This window comes from Rattus rattus, chromosome 8 (assembly GCF_011064425.1).
Source record: "Rattus rattus isolate New Zealand chromosome 8, Rrattus_CSIRO_v1, whole genome shotgun sequence".
Lineage (NCBI taxonomy): Eukaryota > Metazoa > Chordata > Mammalia > Rodentia > Muridae > Rattus > Rattus rattus.
In genome coordinates this window covers 59,480,158-59,499,821 of record NC_046161.1, presented here as the reverse complement: position 1 = coordinate 59,499,821, position 19,664 = coordinate 59,480,158, and the positions used below count along the sequence as shown (strand labels likewise).

At 51.6% G+C, this 19,664-nt stretch overlaps 1 protein-coding gene and 1 pseudogene across 1 annotated transcript; both read right to left on the bottom strand.

The window, feature by feature from the left end:
* Positions 1 to 275: 275 nt before the first annotated feature.
* Positions 276 to 741, bottom strand: LOC116907822 (annotated as a pseudogene).
* Positions 742 to 9,718: 8,977 nt separating this feature from the next.
* Igdcc3 (immunoglobulin superfamily DCC subclass member 3) lies at positions 9,719 to 17,123 on the bottom strand. The gene is made up of 11 exons (XM_032911479.1): positions 16,913 to 17,123; positions 16,430 to 16,560; positions 15,962 to 16,099; positions 14,312 to 14,470; positions 13,220 to 13,385; positions 12,008 to 12,255; positions 11,657 to 11,821; positions 11,182 to 11,373; positions 10,945 to 11,049; positions 10,137 to 10,275; positions 9,719 to 10,019 (listed from the first exon to the last, which is right to left on the bottom strand). The coding sequence occupies exons 1-11, from the start codon at positions 17,053 to 17,055 to the stop codon at positions 9,719 to 9,721; spliced, it is 1,887 nt and encodes a 628-aa protein (XP_032767370.1). The 5' UTR covers positions 17,056 to 17,123.
* Between the last annotated feature and the right edge of the window lie 2,541 nt (positions 17,124 to 19,664).

The following is a 19,664-nucleotide window of genomic DNA, read 5'->3' as shown; positions in this document are numbered from 1 at the left end:
TTCTAGGCTCCGCCTCCTTAAGGCTCCTCACTATTTATTTATTTATTTTTAATAAACCAAGTATTATTTCTGTTTTGTCTGGAAAACTAGACAATCCACCAGTGCAACAAGGTATTAATTAATCTCTTCCTCATCATCACCAGCTCCAGCACCACCCTGGCCTTTCTTGGCATTCTTCCTCTTCACTCTGCCCGGGCGGCCACCACTATACTAAGAACGGAGGGAAAAGTCAATGTGCTTCTGAGAGTCCAGACGAACAATGAAAGATGGGACGTTCACCACCTGCTTGCGGACCCTGATGTGACGTCGGCAGATGAGCACACGGGCATGGTGAATAGACTTGGCCAGGTCCGGCTTAAAGACCTGGGTCTGCAGCGGTCTCTCCAAGAAATCCTCAATCTTCAGGCCCAGAATGTAATCCAGCTTCATTTTTCCCTCTTCCAGCTCCCCAAAGTGAACAAGTTGCCTCAGTAGAGCATTGCCTTCAAACAGAGGCTGAGGATCCTTCTCGTCCAGCGTTGCCTTCAAACAGAGGCCGAGGATCCTTCTCGTCCAGCGTCAACAGCTCCTGGGCAGGCTTACGGATCTTCGCCAGGGTAAATTTGACCTTCCACACCTCACGTTTGTTCCAGAGTCCATACTCTCCAATCAACTTTAGCTCCTGGTCCATACGCGATTTCTCGAAGGGTCTCCGTGGGGTCACATCGGTTTTGCCGCAACCCAACTTCTGGCGACCAGCATGTTGACTATGGTAGGCCCGCTGCGCCTACGGACTCAGGCCTGTGACCCACTCCTCACTTTCTAGAACTTCACAGACATAAAATGTAGTAGTTTAACCAAGTTCTCTCCCTGGGCGCGGGTGTCTATGGGTGAAAAACAAAATAATTTTTGTACGTGAAGGTGTGCACGCAAGCACCTGTGTGCGTGTAAGTAGGGTCCGGGGGTCAACTTCACATATTGATCCTCAAGCACTCACTGTGCATTGTGCATCTTGGACTAAAATTAATTTAGTTCATTATCTTTATCCTTATTACTTGTATGCATGAGAGGGCATGTTCCGAGAAGCACACGCTGGAGAAGAAAGGGCAGCTGTCTAGTTCTCTTTCCCTATGGTTCTGTTTCTCTCCTCCCCTGTGCGTTCTAGGGGTTGAATTCACGTGGACAGATGCTTTTACAGTCCGGGCCACCTCACCAGCCTAATTTTTTAAAATTATTATTATGTACTTTTAAAATCAATTCCTTGAGAATTTCATAGATATACACAATGCATTTTGATCAGATCACACCCCTCCAAACCCCCCAACACACACACACACACACACACACCACCACCACCACCACCACCACCACCACCACCACCACCACCACCACCACTCAAAGTCTCCTCCAGCCACAGCGAGGTTAAATGCTCTGAGCCAATTGAGCTTTTTTTTTTTTTTTTTTTTTTTTTTTTTTTTTTTAGCTGGGATCTCACTTTGTAGCCTAACCTGGCCTGGAATTTGCTATATACATTCCCTTTGAACTCACAGAGATCTACCTGCCTCTGCCTCTGCCTCCAGAGTGTGAGAGCTTACGACTGTGCCCAACATTTATTGGATTTCAGCACTATTCGCTTGCCTGTTTATCTAGAGACGAGGCTTCCACTGGTCTGGAACTCACCGAGTAGGCCAGGCTGGCTGGAAGGGAGCCACAGGGACCATCGACCAATGGTCATGCCATGCTGCCCGTCTCAGGGGCCACTGAAGACTGAGCGTGCGTGGGAGTAGCCCATGGCCAGTTAGTCAGCCTTAGTAGAGTCTTCCTTGTGCTAACAGCACCAGCAGGGTCCCTCTGGGGGACAGCATTCCACTCCATAGGAGATAAAGACTCCAGGCTCGGGGTCTGTAAGCCGTGCCTACCCCACCCACCTCTCTGCCAGCTCCGAGACAGGGATGCCCTGCAAGGGTTTACAGCTGAAGGAGTGTAAACACATGGCTCGAGTCCCTTTGCTGCTTTTCGGCAAATTAAAATTTATCTCTCAAGGAGGAAATGAGAGGTCATTCCCGCCCCCTCCCCCACTCTTCTTAATGGGCTCTGATGAAGGAAATGAATTGAGGGGGAAGGAATCAGAAATCCGATCCACCTCTTCTGGCTCAGAAAGGGAGTGGGGACTCCCTGTGCCCTCAGAAGGGCGGCTGGGCACAGTGTGTTTTATTATATAATTAACCTTGACCCTTCTGGGTTCAAAGAAAGAGGTTAGTTGGAAATAAATCAATAGTCTGGTCTGGTCACTTCAAAGACTACAGAACCCGCTGGAAAATCCCATGTTTGTTCAGTGCGTAAATTGGGATAGGTATGCAATTCTTTTGAAAGGTAGGAGGAGGGCTTTAGGTCTAAAATAGAAATTAATTGTATATCCGCTTCCTCTAATCATCAGTCAGAGTCCTTTATTGTGTCTTAACAGGAAGAGCGGAGGCCAGGAGAAAGCTTTGTGACCTTTGTGTGACTGCTGGGCTGGAATCAAGAACAACCAGGCCTGGAGAGCGGTGCCAGTTCAGTCCTTTGTCACTTGTCTGCAATATCTTTTTCTGTTTTACCCCCCTGCTGCCGGGGGTCGAACCCAGGGCCTCTTGCCCACTAGGCAAAGCCCTTTCCCCTGAGCTATATTCCAACTGGAATCCTGAGCCTCACCAAACAATCGCCACCCTAACAAAGAATGTTTATTGAGTGCCTACATTGCACCAGGTGCCAGGAATTTTCTAGTTGGGTCCTCATTTGATCTCTTCACAAAGCAGCTATTTAAGTCTGGTTATGATCGCCACTGGTTGAGGAAATACTCAGAGGGGCAAAGGTCAAGCCTGGGGCTGCACTGAGATTCTCAAAGTCTGCTTTTCGTGCCCTGGAGGAATGAAAGGGAGCTGAGGGTGGGGGTGGGGGTGTTAAACTGCAAATGCCCCCCCAGGGCCCTTTGTTAGACAGTAGCTGGGGCAGGAACCCAAGGCTTCACACACATTAAGTGTCACACACACACACACACACACACACACATGCACACACACAGAGGTGTACCTGTGCTATTCCTTTAGTAGCTTAAGCAAGCTTATCTGTTTATTTTTACTTTTAAATATGTATGTGTGTCTGGGTCTCCGTGTATGTGTATGTACACGCGTGTCTGCAGGTATGTGGGATGCAGGCTTGTTACTTGGGTACTGAAGTCAGTACTCTGGTTCTCATGATTGTACAGCAAACACTCTTACTCACTGAGCCATCTCTCCAGTTCCAGTACTATTACTATTGATGATGATGATGATGATAATTTATTTATTTGGAAATGTGATCTTGCTGTGTAGCCCAGGGCTGACACTACAGGAGTAGGGGGTGACCACCATTTCAGCTCAGGTTTACTTTTGTTTTGTTTTGAGAGACAGGCTCTCACTATGTAGTCCTTATTGGCCTGGCACTCAAAATGTCGCTGGCCTTGAACTCACAGAGCGCTGCTTGCCTGTTCTCCCAAACGCCGAGGCTGAAGGCGTGTGCTGACATGCCCAGCCTCAGTCATGCTTGGCTTCATGTCTAGTTCTTCTGCTTTTCCCCCCTTTCCTTTAGTTTTCCTTCCTTTTCATTCCACAAGTTTTCACTGGGCATCCATCTACTGCTACCTCAGTCAGATCGTAAAGTGGCAAAGGCCTCTGCTTTTGGGAAATTGAACCCTAAGTTTCCGGAGCAGTTGAAGGTAAGCCTACTGTATTATAGCACTTCAGGAACAGGTTCAGTATGAGACTTAAGCAAGGTGTGGTGGAAGGCACAGCAGTGGTTCTAGTTGGAGAGGATGGGAAAAGATCTCCCCAGACTGAGGTGCTGGTCATTAAGACTGGAGGCATAGCCTGCAAAAAGGCCCAGAGGTATTAATGCAAAGCATGGGGGGGGGAGCGGGGAGGGGAAGCCAAGGGCTTGTCTTTGATAGCTGGGTTTGGTGATGGGAATAGAGCATTAGCCTCTTTCCTCACTAATAACAATGACACTGTGCTCAGCCCCGAGGGCCTACTGCACTCCGTCTAGTTCACTCCTCCAGCAACCCATGTGGGAGGAAATTAGAACAGAGATCAAGACGTGTCCACCAGACACTCAGCTAGACAGTGACAGAGCCAGGATTATAAACCTTAGCTGGTCCTCTTAACTATCCCTGCCTCTTGTGAGGACACCTTGAATTATGGACATAGAGCATTGTCCCCAGGCCTATTCCAGGGCAATGAGTTTATGGCAGGCTCCCTGTCCCATTTTATGATATACTTAACAGTCCTTTGGACAGGAAGTGTGTCAGATAGGCCAGGATCTCCTCATTCTTGAGACAAACAAACAACACACAAGCAATGAGCAATACAGAATGAGCAGATTGAATTAATATATTTTTTGGAATATATAAACACACACACACACACACTAACAATTAAACATGGCCATGAATTTGAAAGGAAGATAGAGGGAAAGGTTAGAGGGAGGAAGGGAAAAGGGTAGATGATATAAATATATTATAAATGCAAAAATCATAATAAGCAAAGTGAAAACAACTCCATTTCAGTTCATTTACATTCAATGCTCCGGTTTTCCTTCTGGAAGCACAGGTCAAAGCAGCAGCCTGCTTACCACAACGAATCTAGGAGTCAGGCCCCGGACCCTCCCTTCACTTCTCTGGGACTTGGCTTCCTCATCTGATAAAGACACCGGTTTTTAAATCTGGTGGTCTGAGTTCTGTCCTTAGGACTCACATGGGGTGGGAGAGATCAGACTCTCACAATTAGCCCTGTGACCTTCACACGTGCACCACGACATACCCATTGTCCTCTTCCACAGTAAATGAACACACGGACTAAAAGGACTGCTGTCATAATTACTACTGGGACATGAGATTTCACCGACCCCACCTCTTCCCTGAGGAGATCTCAGGTAGCATCAAGCGTTCAAAGAGCACGTGCTGTGGGAGACTAGTAGTCATTCCATTTACAGGTGTTCCATTTGTGTATCTAAGTGCCACGCCCCACACAGCAGATGACAGCTTCCTGGCTGCCGGGTGCACTGCCACACCTCCAGCCTTGGCTTGTGTCTTGCTTTCTGTCCTGAATGTTCTCCCTGTCTTTCCTTCCTCCACGAAGCCTTCCTTAATCTACTACTTTATCAATCCCACGCCTTCTCTTTCCACAGAGCGTTACTGGTTTGCATCCAAGACAGGCTTCTGATACTTGTGAGTTATTTGTATTGTGAGTTCATGGAGGCTTGCTCTGCGCCTCTCTTACAGGGGGTAAGGCACATTTTGATTGCTCCTGATGTTTAATAAGGCACACCCATCCCAATGACTGTAGTGTTCATTGGTTCCACAAGGTGGCAGCAAAGTCCTCTTGTTGCAGCCCAGCCTTTTCAGTGCTGCCAGGCTGGGACCAGTGGCTCCAGGGAAGCCAGGCCAAACAGAGGCGTGCCTTCCGTCTCAGTTGCTCCTCTCCTGCGCCAACTTAAGTCTTGTTTGCTTGCTTGTATGTGTATCTATATGGCATGCATGTCATAGAGTGTCCATGGAGGTCAGGGGACAACTTGCAAGAGTCACTTCTCTCCTTCCACAATGTGGGTCCCAGGGTCATCAGGTTTGGGGCAAATGTCTTACCTGACGGACCATTTCACCTGCCACCTCCTATTTGATTTTTGACACGGTCTCCAACCCAGGTTGGCCTCAAATTCTCTATATAGTTGAAGATGACCCAGAACATTTGATCCTCCTGCCACTAACACCCAGATGATACAGACAGCATGTTTGTGTGTGCATGTGTATGTAATAGTATGTGTGTACATATGTGGTTGTGTGTGTGTGTATGTGTGTGTGTGTGTGTGTGTGTGTGTGTGTGTGTGTGTGTAGACCAGAGATGGACATCAGGGGCTAAGGGGCTTTTACCTGATTTATTTTATTTTATTTTATTTTTTTTTGTCTGTGTTTGTTTGTTTGCTTTGCTTTTTTTTTTAAGATTTATTTATTTTTTATGTAGGTAAGTACACTACTGCTGTCTTCACACACACCAGAAGAGGGCATCAGATCCCATTACAGATGGTTGTGAGCCACCATGTGGTTGCTGGGAATTGAACTCAGGACCTCTGGAAGAGCAGTCAGTGCTCTTAACCACTGAGCCATCTCACCAGCCCCTTTGCTTTTTTTTTTGTTGTTGTTGTTGTTTGTTTGTTTGTTTGTTTTTTAGATATAAGTTCTCACTGAATCTGAGACTCATCTTTTGGACCAGGCCAGGCTGGTGGGCCAGTGAGGCCCTAGGATCTGCCTGTCTCCAGCTCCCCAGTACAAAGATTACAGAGGGGCACTGCCACACTTAGCTTCTCTGTAGTTGTTTTTAAAATATGTCCACATGTCTGTCCCCTGACCATTGTCCCATTAGTGTAACCGGATTCCCTAAGTATGAGCAGTCTTCCTGACTTGCTTTAAGAAACAATGTAGCCATCAGATTGTACCAGTAGGGCCGGATGAGAAATAATGACAAGTCTGCCACCTAGCTTGTGCCTCTGACAGTGTGGTATATCAATCACTAGACACGGGAGGAGTGAGGCCTCCAACCTCAAGCTGCCTAGGTGAAGGAAGCTGAGCAGAAGAGAGATAGCCCACCCAGGGCCAGCTCTGCCCAAAGCATAGCTCATGAGCAGAGTAGACGCCATGTTAAAACTCACTACACCAGGCATTCAGAATGGGTTTCAAGCCATCGTCAGCCTAGAGATGGTAGATGGGGTGAATGGTGGGAGGAGAGGGTAACCAACACACCAGAGGACGACCCTGCATGTCTTATCATCCTGATTCTACCTCCTGAGTTCCATGCACACCGCCATGCCTGGTTTGTGCAATGCTGGGGATGGAACCCAGGTTTTGTGCATGCTAGGCAGGTATTCTCCCAACCGAGCAACGGCCTACGTCTCCCCTTCCTTGAATTATGTATCTGATAATGAAAATGATAGTCACCGGCACAGCTACTTCACAAGGCCTTGTGTGGACATGCGATCTGTCCACACTGTGCCCACTTGTGGGTGCCTCACACAATTTGGACAGTTTGGCTGTTAGTATCTTAGGCTCTGACCCTGTGAGGGTCCTTCCTCCACCTCAACCCCCACCCCACCCCAAGATCCGTGGCCCAGAAACTGACACTGTATCAAAAAACTCAATGTTCACTTTGGCAACAGTACTTTTATTCAGTTAAAATGAATAGACTGTGACAAACCCAAGTCGGCAGAAGAGGCTGCCAGATCCGTCTCCTGTAGCCTCTCTGACCAAAGGAAAATGGGACGCCACAGAGAAGCAACTCAGGGACAGAGGACACTGGCTCAGGGTGGGAAGAGTCCTAGAGTCCACCTACCATTTGGGAGAAGAGACTGCCCTTCCCAAGTCCACGTGGACAAGAGTCTAGGTTTCTAAAAAAACGCCACACATTCTACTGTTTTAGCTAATTCTCTAGAGTTCGGGGTGGGAGTCCCTAGAGGATTTGGGGTCAGGGTCTTTATGTTCTAACCTCATTTTTTAAAGAATACACAACCTTTTTTTTTCTTTAAAAAAAGTTTTCTTTCTGCTATTTAAAAAAATGTTTCTGAGAGTAACCAAAAATAGGTCTTTGTGTTTTTTTTCCTTTCTTTCTGTTTCTAACTTTTTTAACCTAAGTAGTTCAAAGAACAATACAACAGAAAAGAGAAATAAAACGTAAACACACCTCATACAAAAATAATTCCTGGCCACCCCTGCTGACTGGGTAGGGCAGGTTACCTGGGTCCCAGAAAGCTGGGGCGCCTATATGAGAGAACACCCACTTCCACACCATGCAGTACATTCCAGGGACTGCCCTGTGTCTGGTCAGACCAGGAGATGGACCTCCGGGTTATGTCCCGCCTTCCCTAAGCCCAGGCAGGGAGGACTACAGGGCTCCAGGTGAACAGTGGGTTGTGAGAAGGTCGGAACAAGGGTGGACAGACACAGGAGATGGAGTGCAGGGATGGGACAAGTTTGGGACAATTTATACTTCATGGAACAGCTTTGCTCTTGTTTTTGGCTTGTTTCACATTTTCTCTCTGACCAGTTTCATCTCCATTTCGGTAAGCCCCATGGTCACCTAGCTACAGCCTCCTCTGGCAGGGGAGAGGTAGGCCAGGCCAGGCCAGGGAAGGAGGCCGAGGAGGGTCCAGTGACAGCATAGGCCCACACTGAGGGACGTGAGCCTTGAGGTAGACAGTTTCTTTCACACTTGGAGTTGGGACAGTGGTTCTTTTGGGGGTTAGGTTTTTTTTCCCTTTCTTTCTTTTTTCTTTTTTTCTCCTTTTTCTTTTACTCTGGGCAACAATATAGGTGGGAGGGGTCCCCATTACGGGGCTTGAGGTAGGAGTGCTTTCGGGCTCTGTGGGGTAGAGGCTGAGGCTACTGCCCCGCTACCCCCAAGGACATTCATTCCGGCTGAGGTAGGTGCTGAGTCACAACAGCTAAAAATCCATCCTGAGAAAACAAGGTCAGAGCAGGGTGACATCAGGGGCCGAGCCACAGCAGGGACATGGCTCTGGAGTATAATTCACTTCCTCTCTCTCTCTCTCTCTTCTTTCTCTTTCTTTTTTGACTTTTAAATTTTGATTTTTTTTTAAAGGAAAAGGTTTGTTTCCTAAGTCCTGTGGGCAGCAGGCGTTGATGAGGGGACGACATTAGTTCGAGGAGGGAGATGCCTTGCTGTAGGACCCACTGGGTCCTGTGGTTTGAGAACCCTGTCCTTCATTGGCGAGCTCCTAGGACATCCAAATCCCACAGAACAGGAAAAACCTCGCCTTTGACCTGAGAATGGGGTACCACCCCTCGGGAACACACCAACGCTGGCTATTGTCTCCAGTAAGCTCACTGGGGAGCTGGGACTGCTAGAGGCTGGGTAGTCTGTCCTTCACTGAGGAGACCAAGGCCTACATCCTGGGATGCTGGGACAGGTCCAGGCCCTGCACAGGAAGACATAGTCTCTGTTGTCCTCCCTGCCACAAGGTTGAAGTCTTGAAGCTGCACCATGGAGAGCTGGGTCTCCTCATATGGAGCAGGGACTGTGGGATCCTGAGGAGGGAAGCGTCAGGTATGGAGGTGAGTATCAGAGCCAGAGGCAAGGTTCAGACTCCATCCCACCCCAGAGGGAAGGTTCAGCAGACATGTCTAAACTTTTCTCACGGCAGGATGCTGTCATCAAAAAGATGGTGTTGGAGACCATTCAGTCAGTGAAGGGACGGGAAAAACATACTTTCTCCCCCACCCCAGCCCCCACCCTGAGGGTCCCACTATGTAGCTTTGGATAGCCTGAAACTTGCTAGATAGAGCAAGCTGGCCTAGAACTCATAGAGATCCAACTGCCTCTGGCTCCTGAGTGCTGGGATTAAAGGTGTGGACCACCAGACTGGAAATCATAACCCCTTAAAAAAAAGAGGGTATAGTGTAGCTCAGGCTTGCTCTCTATGTAGCTGAGGAAAATCCCGAAAATCTGATTTTCATGCCTTCACCTCCGGCGTGCTAGGATTACAGGTGTACACCACCATACCAGGGGCATCCTGTTTTAAGTACATTTATGATTTTGTATTGGATCCCATTCATGGCTGTTACCTGCCAAGTGCCAGAAGCCTGAGGCTTGCAGGCTAGCCAGACATGCTTGGCTGTCCCTAGGCCTCCCAAGGAGGACCCAAGGAGCAGCACTGACGGGAGTTAGAGATCCTGTCCTATAGCCAGGATATAGGGAGGGGTAGCACTGAGGGAGTCAGGGACTGAGGGAGATGGGTTGGAGGCCTGGGCACTCACCGTGGACCTGGAGCCTGGCTGCCCGGCTGACGCAGTTGGGGGGAACAGCTGCTCCAACTCCTTGGCATCCACATGCTTTTCATCTCGGCCTAGCTGGCCCCCTTCTCCTCGGTTCACTCCATTCAGGGTCAGGATACCAGGGTCCCTCTGGCTCCGGGGACCCTGGGGAGGGGAGAGCTGGTTTTCCACATCCTTACATAGGAGGACCCTAAGAGGTGAGCCAAATGTTAGGGGAGCACCATCGGGGATAAAGACAGACAGAAGACCGAGGGGCCGGCTCTGTTGCCTTCCCCTGCAGCTGCTCCTCCCCAGACTCAGAACTCACCTGCCCCTTTGGCCAAACAGAAGGAAGAGAACACAGAAGATGATGCAGGTGACTCCGATGTGGATGCCGATGACAATGCCTGTAGTAGATGTGTGGTTGGTGACCTCTTCCTTCCGGCAGTCACATGGGGGAGTCAACGCTAGAGGGGAGGGCAGGTTGGGGCACAGCTTGCCTGGCCTGAAGCAAGACTCCCCAGTTCTCTCCCTCTGCTTGACCCCGTGAACTTTTTCTCTGGGACCCTAGCTCAGTCTTCTGGTACTCTCTGGTACTTGCTATGGCAGCCACTCTGTGCTAACTGAGCAGCACTAGTGCTGTTTGAGACAGGGTCTCATGTAGCCCAGGCTGGCCTCAAACTTGCTATGTAACTGAGGATGACTTTCAACTTCTGATCCTCCAGCTCCTTCCTCCTGGGTGCTGCGATTACAGATGCTACGCCTGGCTTCTGCGGCACTAGGGGTAGAACCCAAGGCTTTGTACTTACGAGGCAAGAGCTCTATCAACTGAGCTATAGTCTAGCCAGGCCCAGCCGCCCCTTGTTTTGGTTGTACGGACTATTTTATCTTGGCCATAGCTTTATAAAGTGGGTATCCTTAACCTTGTTTCATAACGGGGGAAAAAAAAGGGTTCAGAGAAGTTAAACAACGTGTCCAAGGTCACACAGCTGAAAAGCTGCACCCTTAAGCATCTCTGCTTCCACCTAAGCTGTGTTTCTGAGACTAGAGATACTGGGCTCTCTCCTAGTCTGCTTACTACGCATCCTCCTCCCTGCAGGCCGGGCTGCGGCACACGTCCTATCCTTAGCCCTCACCTGTCCTCTCAGAGGCTCCCTTCAAAGACACAAATCGGACCGTGGCGTTTCCGTCTCCATTCTGATTGTAGGCGAGGAGCTTCACCTCGTACACGGTGCTGGGGTCTGCAGGAGGCAGGGCTACTGAGCAACTTCCCCTTCCCTGCCAGACACCTTTGTCCGAGAGTGGAAGGGGCCCCGCCTCTGGCCCCGCCCCAGTACCACCCCTGGCCCCGCCCCGTGCCCTGTAGGCCTCACCGAGCTGGCTGAGGTTGTAAGAGGAGACAGTCCCAGGGAGCAAGATGGGGCCGGTGAAGGAGGCTGCGCTGGCTGGGCGGTAAAACAGCTTGAAGCCCCCATTGTGTTGGGCCAGCCGTGGCCAGGGCTTCCACAGCAGTTGTAGAGAGGAGCTGCCCAGCAACCGCACAGATAACGGGGGTGGGACAGGGGCTAGAAGCCAAGATGTGAGCAGTCAGTGGGAACGCTAAGGTTTCCACCTGTGACCTAGACCCCAAGATCCTGACAGCCCTCTGGCTGGCATAGAGCAGGTCCTTGCTCAGACAGCATCTCTCAATGAATCAGAAAAGGCTGCCCCTCCCTCCCAGGACAGCCAGTTCCCACTCAGCCTCAGGACCAGGCATCTTGTACAGCATACAACCTGAACAGGTACACGGGGGATGGTTCTGTTCCAATAGCCTGAGCATCTATAGTTTTTGTATCCCACATTCCTCACCTTCACCCAGGGTGCTGGCCAGGGTGGGGACGGAGGCTAAACTGGCCCCCCGTGGTGTGTAGGCTTTGATGTAGAAGCTGTAGGCGGTGGAGGGCTCAAGGTCTCTCACCAGGTGCTGAAAGGTGCTCTTGCTGACAGCTTCCTGGTACTCCAGCTTGGGTGAGTCTGGGAGGCGAAGGGTAGGGAGTGTTAAGGGCTAGGAAGGAATCTTAGAAGCTTCAGTGAACTGAGGTCAGGGAGCAGGGTGCTGAAGGAAAGGAAGGTGTTAGGTCAGGATGTATGTGTGGTACAGAGCGTTAGCTACGGTGAGTGAGGGTGGGTGATGGAGTTCTCCTGAGGGTCACTACCCACCAGCAGCCTTCCTGATGTGCAAGACATAGCCAATGATCTCCTTGGTGTGGGTCAGAGGCTCACTCCAGGACACTCGAACCTCAGTGGAGGACACAGAGACAGCACGGACATTGCGTGGGGGGCCTGGCAACCCCTCGGCCCACAGCACGGTCAGCCTGGCGCTGGCTTGGGAGGAGCCAGCAATGTTCTCAGCCACACACTGGTAGATGGCTTCGTCTTCAGGACCGACTCCAGAAATGCTCAATGTGCTACAGGGGAAGGGAGAGCCTCAGAGGTCAGCCACACCCCACTTGAGAGATAAAGAGACCGAGGTCCTCCTTGTCAGAGCAAGACTTGTCTGCACAAGGGCAGTGGGTCTAAGACTTAAGCCCCAAGCCCCCAGGCCCCCATCGCTTTCCTCTGGCTAGATATATACAGTATATTTGGGCTACTTATTTTAGGCCACTGTCTCTTCCAAGGATAGCATGCCAAGACAGACACACATACACACACACACAGGCCCAGAGAGACACACCCACACATACACATAGATCCAGAGACACAGATACACACACACAGACCCAGAGAGACACACTCACACATACACAGAGATCCAGATACACACACACACAGACATACACAGAAAGACACACGCACACATACACAGAGATCCAGAGATACACACACACAGACACACAAAGACACAGAGACACACACACAGACATACACACACACAGACACACACAGAGAGACACACACAGACACACACAGACACACACAGAGAGACACACACAGACACACAAAGAGACACACATACTTACATAGGGACACACACAGAGACACACAGACACACACACACAGATACACACATACTTACATAGGGACACACACACAGACCCAGAGAGACACACTCACACATACACATAGATCCAGACACACACACACAGACACACACACACACAGACACACAAAGACACAGAGACACACACACACACACACACACACACACACACACACACACACACACACACACACACACACACACACAGACACACACACACACACACACACACACACACACAGACACACACACACACACACACAGAGACACACACACAGATACACACATACTTACATAGGGACACACAGAGACACACACACAGAGACACACACACAGACACACAGACACACAGACACACACACACACACACACGCACGCACGCACACACACACCTGTTATTGTTCTTGAGCCTGACGTGGCCTCCTGCCCCCAGCACTTGTCCATTCTTCAACCATGTGACATGAGGCGGTGGTTCACCCTGGGCTTGGCAGGTGAACATGGCTGTGGTCCCAGCTGGCCTGGAGATGGACTGAGGATGCTGGACAAACTCTGCTGGGGCTGAATGGACACAAAGAAGCATGCAGAGTCATAGGGGTCATGCATCGAGGAACAGGGACAGCCATGAGTGTGGGGGAGAGGGGCAAGGTGGGAGCGGTGGTGATCACAGCGAGGTGGGACGGATAGTGGGGCACAGAAGACTACTCCCAGGAGGCAGTAGAGGTTCCCTGTCTTCTTCTTCACCCCAGCATCTAGGACGAGGACTCCATCTTAAGGACTATTCAAAAGACTGACATCTGTATCCGAAAGCAATCGAGCTGAGCTCCCCGCTCAGGAAATTGTTAAATAAATACATGTGCTAATAGGGCTGGCTGCACCTCCAAGCCTGTAATGACAGGAGATGAATGAGGCCCCCCACCCCCACCCCCACCCCCAATTCCACTTCCCTCCAATCCCCAGCTTGCTCAAGCCTCTATTAACACTCAAGAATGAAATACTCCATCACTTTCATGTGGGCAGATTAACAGCACATAGCATGCTAAACAAACAGCACTTAGGTTCCCGATCCCCCATTTCCCATCTCCGCTCCTGTGCCGCAGGAGGAGACAACCAGGGGGAAAGCCCTGGGAATGGAAATCGAGGCTGGCTGCTGCAGCCTCCACATCCTGGGAGCGAGGTGGGAGCTGCTGTGTGAGAGGGAGATGACAGGTACGGTGGGGCGCACAGCAGGCGGGTGTGAGCGTGGAAGTAGCACACGTGTGAATGAAACGGCTCCACGGGAAGGGACACGTGTGAGCCAGGGGAATGACCCGCTGAGATCATGGGCGGCAAGTCTGATGCTAATACTCGTACTCTGGGAGCAGTCCTACTGTCTTTGACTTATGAGGGGCGAAGGGTGGGGCAAGGGCTGGAGTGGAGAAGGTATTGGTCTCTGGCACAGACCAGAGATGCGGAGTGGGCGCAGGAAGGGTTTGGCTGCTCCATACCTTGTACCACCAGCCGACCCTGGGCTGTCCTCCTCACGCGGGTGCCAGGCCTGTTGGCTGCACAGACATAGACACCTGAATGCTGGACAGTCACATCTGAGATGATGAGGTTCCCCGTGCCCAGCACCTGGATGCCTTCCACCCCAATAGGGCGGCCGTCTGTAAAGACAATGGAGAGGGAATGAGCTGTGTCAGGAAGATAGGACAGGTAAGAATATTCCAGAAGGCTCACCCCTCTAGCACCCCTCCCCAGATCTCCAAATGTGTAGCCCTGGAGCCCGGTAGCAGGAGCCAGCGTTCTGATTCTAGTATGGTGACTGCTCGATGGTTTTACTGTTGTTTGCTTTGTTTTTAGACAGCGTCTCACTGCACAGCCTGGGGTGAGATCCTTCTGTTTGAGCCTCCCAGGTGCTGGGATTACAAACCTTATTGCCCAGTCATTCTCAGCCCGTGGGGTGTGACCCCTTTGGGGGTGGGGGGGGTCTAACAACCCTTTCACAGGGGTCACCTAAGACCACTAGAAAACACGGATATTTACATTACGGTTCATAAAAGGGTCTTCATAAAAGTAGCAATATTACAGTTTTGAAGTAGCAGTGAAATAATTTTGTGGTTGGGAACCACAGAGGAACTGTATTAAAGTGTCACGGCATCAGGAAGGTTGAGAAGCGCTACCTTGAGTCCATAGAGGATTTGAATTTGATCAGCAGTTGTTAAGTTCTGTTCTATCTAGGATGCCGAGGCCCATGCCCAGGAATAGAAAGGCTCTGGGGGGTTCCTCAGTAAAGGGCCTTGGTTAACTTTGTTCCCCATCCGTATGAGGCCCCAGAGCCATTCTTTCTCTCTTGCTAGGCCATGCTTTGGGAAATGACGGAGCAGATGGCCCCTGAAGTGCCTAGTGGCTCCTGATGGTAGCCTGCTCTTTCCAGCCTCTCCCTGGGACCCAGGCCCTCCCCCAACCCCAGGGATCAGATTAGCACAGCCAGAACACAAGGAGACAGCTCCCCATTCAGGCCCTGAAGTGGTGAAATCTACTCCATTATCCCACACGGCCCCTCCTTCCCCCAGCACTCAGCTGCTAGTGTGGCACAGTCTCCCTGTGAATGTGACCCCACCCCACCCCACCCCCTCTAGAGGCTCCTTCCCCCAGTGACCTTTCGGCTCAGACTAGTGGTCCATCTGCACCCTTTCACTGCTTTCTTCAGCTGCCTGGGGATTCTGGCTGGGAAGACTTAGGAGCAGGCAAGCGCCGCAGGAGGGGAGGAGGGACGGGGCGGGGCCGACAGGGTAGGATGCTTGCTGAGATTTTGAACACTGAGGATTGCATAGCGGGGGTGTGGCCAGGCATAGAGGGTGGCGTGGGAGGCACTGGGTGCTGCAGAGAGTTCTAGGGGCTAGAGAGACAGGACTGCCTGTACTCGGTAACCCAGGGAACTAAGCCAGCCCCGCAGGGAGAGAGAGAATGTAGCAGCAGGCTGACCTCCAGAGAAACTCAACCCCTCCCCAGGCCACAGGGAGGGGATCGGATTGACCCTTGTGAAAAACAAATACAATGTAAAGCCCCCCCAGAGCTGGGTGATGAGACCGTGAGACCAGCCCTCCCAGGGGGGGTGGGCTGGCCAGAGAGCAGGCACTATGGATAAGGCTCACCCAGGCGGCTCCAGGACACAATGGGGCGCGGGTTGCCCGTGGCGACACACTCCAGCACTGCAGTCTGGTGCACTGTCAGGGTGAGGTTCTCAGGCCCCACAAGGATGGTGGGCTCCTTGTAGGTCCCAGAGCCCGAACCTGAGAGGAGAAACCCGCATTTCTTCATTTCAGTTGGAAGTCTTTTCACTCCCTCACTCCTGCCCACGCACGACCCAGGATATGCACCAACCCCCAACCAAGTTCTGAAGACAAGGAGAATTGGGGAACCAGCGGGTCCTGACAGTCGTCCCAGCCAGGTCTCTAGAATTGGGAGAGCTCAGGGAAGACGTGCTTTCCAGAAAGGCTAGAGGCCAGCCTCAGGTGCTTTCGGCTTGTGGGCTTATGCTCAGTCACACTGGGGAACTGGGTCTGTCTGGGAGTAGACCAACTGGGGTGGCTAAGAGAACAGGGAAGGCCAAGGGAGCTCACCTGACACGGTGAGCCTGGCCCCATGGCTGACCCGCACACTAGCCATGTTGGAGGCCACACAATGGAAGACACCGCTATCCTCAGCCCGAAGTCCTGTTATTTGCAGGACCCCCTTGGGCAGTAATGTGTACCTGTTAGGGGAGGGCATAATTGACTACCAGCACAGCCATTGCAACCTCAAGCCATGGGGACAAAAACTTGAGACATGGGCACTAACCCAACCTTATTGCTGTGATCACAGATGCTTACTGGGACCCTCCTGAGTGGACATAGCCTCCTAATCTTAGTAACAACACATACAATACTCTCACACATTCTCATGAGCCTAGAATCTGGGCCTAGTAAGCCACCCGGACCCACAATTCTGACTGCAGCTTACACAAGTAGCACTGTTCCAGCCTGTAGGTGCTGGTGGTACACACGAGGCTGCCACCGGCTTCATCCCAAGTCAGTTATTCCCTGTCGTTCCCACAAGAGGCTCACCTCTCATCATCCGTGTCAATGGGGACTCTGTTCTTCTCCCATGTGATCAGAGGCTTGGGAAGCCCGTGGATTTGGCACTGGAAGCGGGCCACACCACCCTCCTCACCCATGACGGCCTGGGGGTGCACGTGGAAGTCAGACATAGCTGGGGAGACAGAAAAGGAGAGACAGATAAGGTGCACTGTGGAGGTACAGAGGAAGAGACGAGGGGTCATCCTCTGAGGAGCACAGCCTTCTGGAAGCAGGACAGTAGCTCAAGGGACAGACCAGCCCTTCCTTCAGCCCTCCCTACCGTGGGGAGGCACATTCCAACCTGAGGTGACATAACCTTTAAGATACCTGGAAAGGAGACACCGAGATAAGATGTAGTCATCTACAAAGCTCATAAGTGAAATCCAGAGGAGTTACCAAAAGAAGGCCAATAAAACCAAAACCCATGCTGTTTTAAATACGTTTGGACCATTGCACCAGACTGAACTCATGGCTTCCCTTGGCTGTCGGGTGGACATGCCTGGCAGACCAGCTCCAGGAAGACGAAGGGTATGTGCAGGCTCTAGGCGGTTTCCTTAGGAGGGAAGGACCCCTCTCATGGAGGCCACCGAGAGAAAGGCACTTCCCCAAGTTGGCTAGTATATTTTTATCTGCTGTGACCTGAACAGTGTGAACCACATGCTACAGAAGTGGGAACCGAGGCCCAGAGAGCGAGCTGGTTCATCCAGTTACCTAGGAGGGCATCGTCAATCGTAGCTTTGCCAGACTCCCCTTACCACGGTCCAGTGGCTTTTCTTTTTTTCTTTTTCTTCCTCCCTTGTCCTCTTCCCTCTCTGCTGCAGTTTCCACAAGCGCCCCAAGAGGGTAGTGTATCCATGCAAGGTGACAGGCCCTCTCAGAAGACTGTCAAACCTTCCAATCTACATTTCAATGTGTCATAAATATTCAAGGACCCCCTCCCCACCTTTGGGGGGGATCAGACTCACACTTAAACTCTGATCTGCAGAGGGGGCCATGGTGCCCCCTTGTACCCCCAGCTGGTTAAGTGTTCTTCCCACCCTGTTCCCACCCTGGCTCAGGCCCACACTGCAAACCTGGGGGGAAAGCCCCTCCCGCGTGAGTTCCCAGCTTCAGCGCTGGGACTGAGATTTCATTAAAATCCACTTTGCTTCAAGTGCAGGAAGGCGGTACACCATCTGTCCAGGCTGCAGCCCCTCCCCTCTGGCACTCCATCAATTGGGACAGTGGCTCCCTTCCTCCCAGAAGGAGTCCCCTTCCCCAGCAGCAGGGACCCCTGGAGCTTGTGGCTAGTAGTTCCTGCTCTGGGCTCCCTGGCATGCCTAGACAGCTCTCCTCCTGGCCCCGTGTTCCTTCTCAGGCTTCCTCAATCCACAGTCCTCCTCTGGACTCCATGGAAGCTCAGCAGCTTGAAAGGAGGAGGCCGAGCCTTTGTGCCTTCCCCTCAAGAGTCTCTGGGGGCTGGCTCCTTTGTGGCCATCTCCATCTCATTTGCATATGGTTCATTAAATATAAACATGCATAAAAATCCCCTTCCCAGCCTCCTCCTCTCTGATGGCCTCCCGGGACCGTGGTAGATGGGTGTGCACAGCTACTTGGACATGTGTTCTGGGTTGCGTGTTTGCTGGGAAGCCTGGCTCTGTCTCCTGTATGTGACCTGACCCCATCTGGACCACAGTAAGGGTTTGAATTGGCCAGCTACCATGGCCGGTATGTGTGTTTGGTGTTGTGTAGGTGATCAATCACGAGTGTCTCCCTGTGGGTAACGTTCTTGTGGACGAGATTGGGGGCCTGGGTTTGGGAGGGGAAGGCACATGGTCCAGCTGGGGTCCCTATCAGGCTTGATGAGAGAATACCCGGAGCATCCAGAGGTCAGCCCTCCTGCCTCGGGCCAAGGGCTGTGCTTGGCCAAAGGTCAATCCAGGGCTCAGGAATGGTAGAGCGCAGCCTCCAGGAAGGCAGGGCTGGAGAGAGATTTTGAGGGTGGGGGGAGAGAGAACCCAGGCTCCAGAGTCTGCTCTCTTATCCCTTCACTCAGACCCTGCCTATGTGGGAGCTGAGATCTCTTCCTCACTCCAGCTGGAAAAGCATGGCGGCCTCCCCACACCCCTCCTCTCACCCTCCATCCCCAACCTGGGGCTAATGGTTCTGCTGACTGCAGATGCCACCTCCTCACAGAAACAAGCCTTTTTGCCTCTATTCCTCAGCCTGGACTCCATGGAGGTCCTAGAATTGGACTGCAGAGAGGCAGAAGAGGCTGCTGCTTCTCAGTCTTGGGTGCTGAGATGGAGGAGTCTGGCCTCTGCTGGGCAGCCCTCCCTCAACTCCCCAGCCTCAGAAGGAGACTGTCGGCACAGCAGGGTTGAGCATAGAGAAAGGGAATCCCAGTGCTGGAAGGGGCTGGACAAGGAGTCAGTCCTCACAGCAGTAGGGTCACTGGACTCCTAAAGGTCCCCTGGGACCTACCTGCCTGGCCCTCACTGCCTGCATCAGAGTGGCCCTTTCGGTCCCTGAGTGCTGTGCTTACTAACACACTCACTCTGAAGGGCTGCTCTGCTTGTCCAAAAATGCTAGAAAACCATTTTTGAACCAAATCCTCATGTCTTGCTAAAGGGTTTCTGAAGCCTAGACCTTCTGTGGAGTGGGGTGAGAGGTAGGAGATGGGGAGTGTCCCTTAGTACCTCAGCCAGTTAAGGCTGAGAAACACTGCAGAAAATTGTATGTTAAACCAGGTTCTTTTCTT

Coding starts and splice junctions, on each gene's coding strand:
- Igdcc3 (XM_032911479.1), bottom strand. CDS start 17,055: ATGTCTGACTTCCACGTGCACCCCCAGGCCGTCATGGGTGAGGAGGGT. Junction 16,100..16,429: donor GGCCAGGCTCACCGTGTCAG/GTGAGCTCCCTT, acceptor TTCTCCTCTCAG/GTTCGGGCTCTGGGACCTAC. Junction 13,386..14,311: donor GGGTCGGCTGGTGGTACAAG/GTATGGAGCAGC, acceptor GTGTCCATTCAG/CCCCAGCAGAGTTTGTCCAG.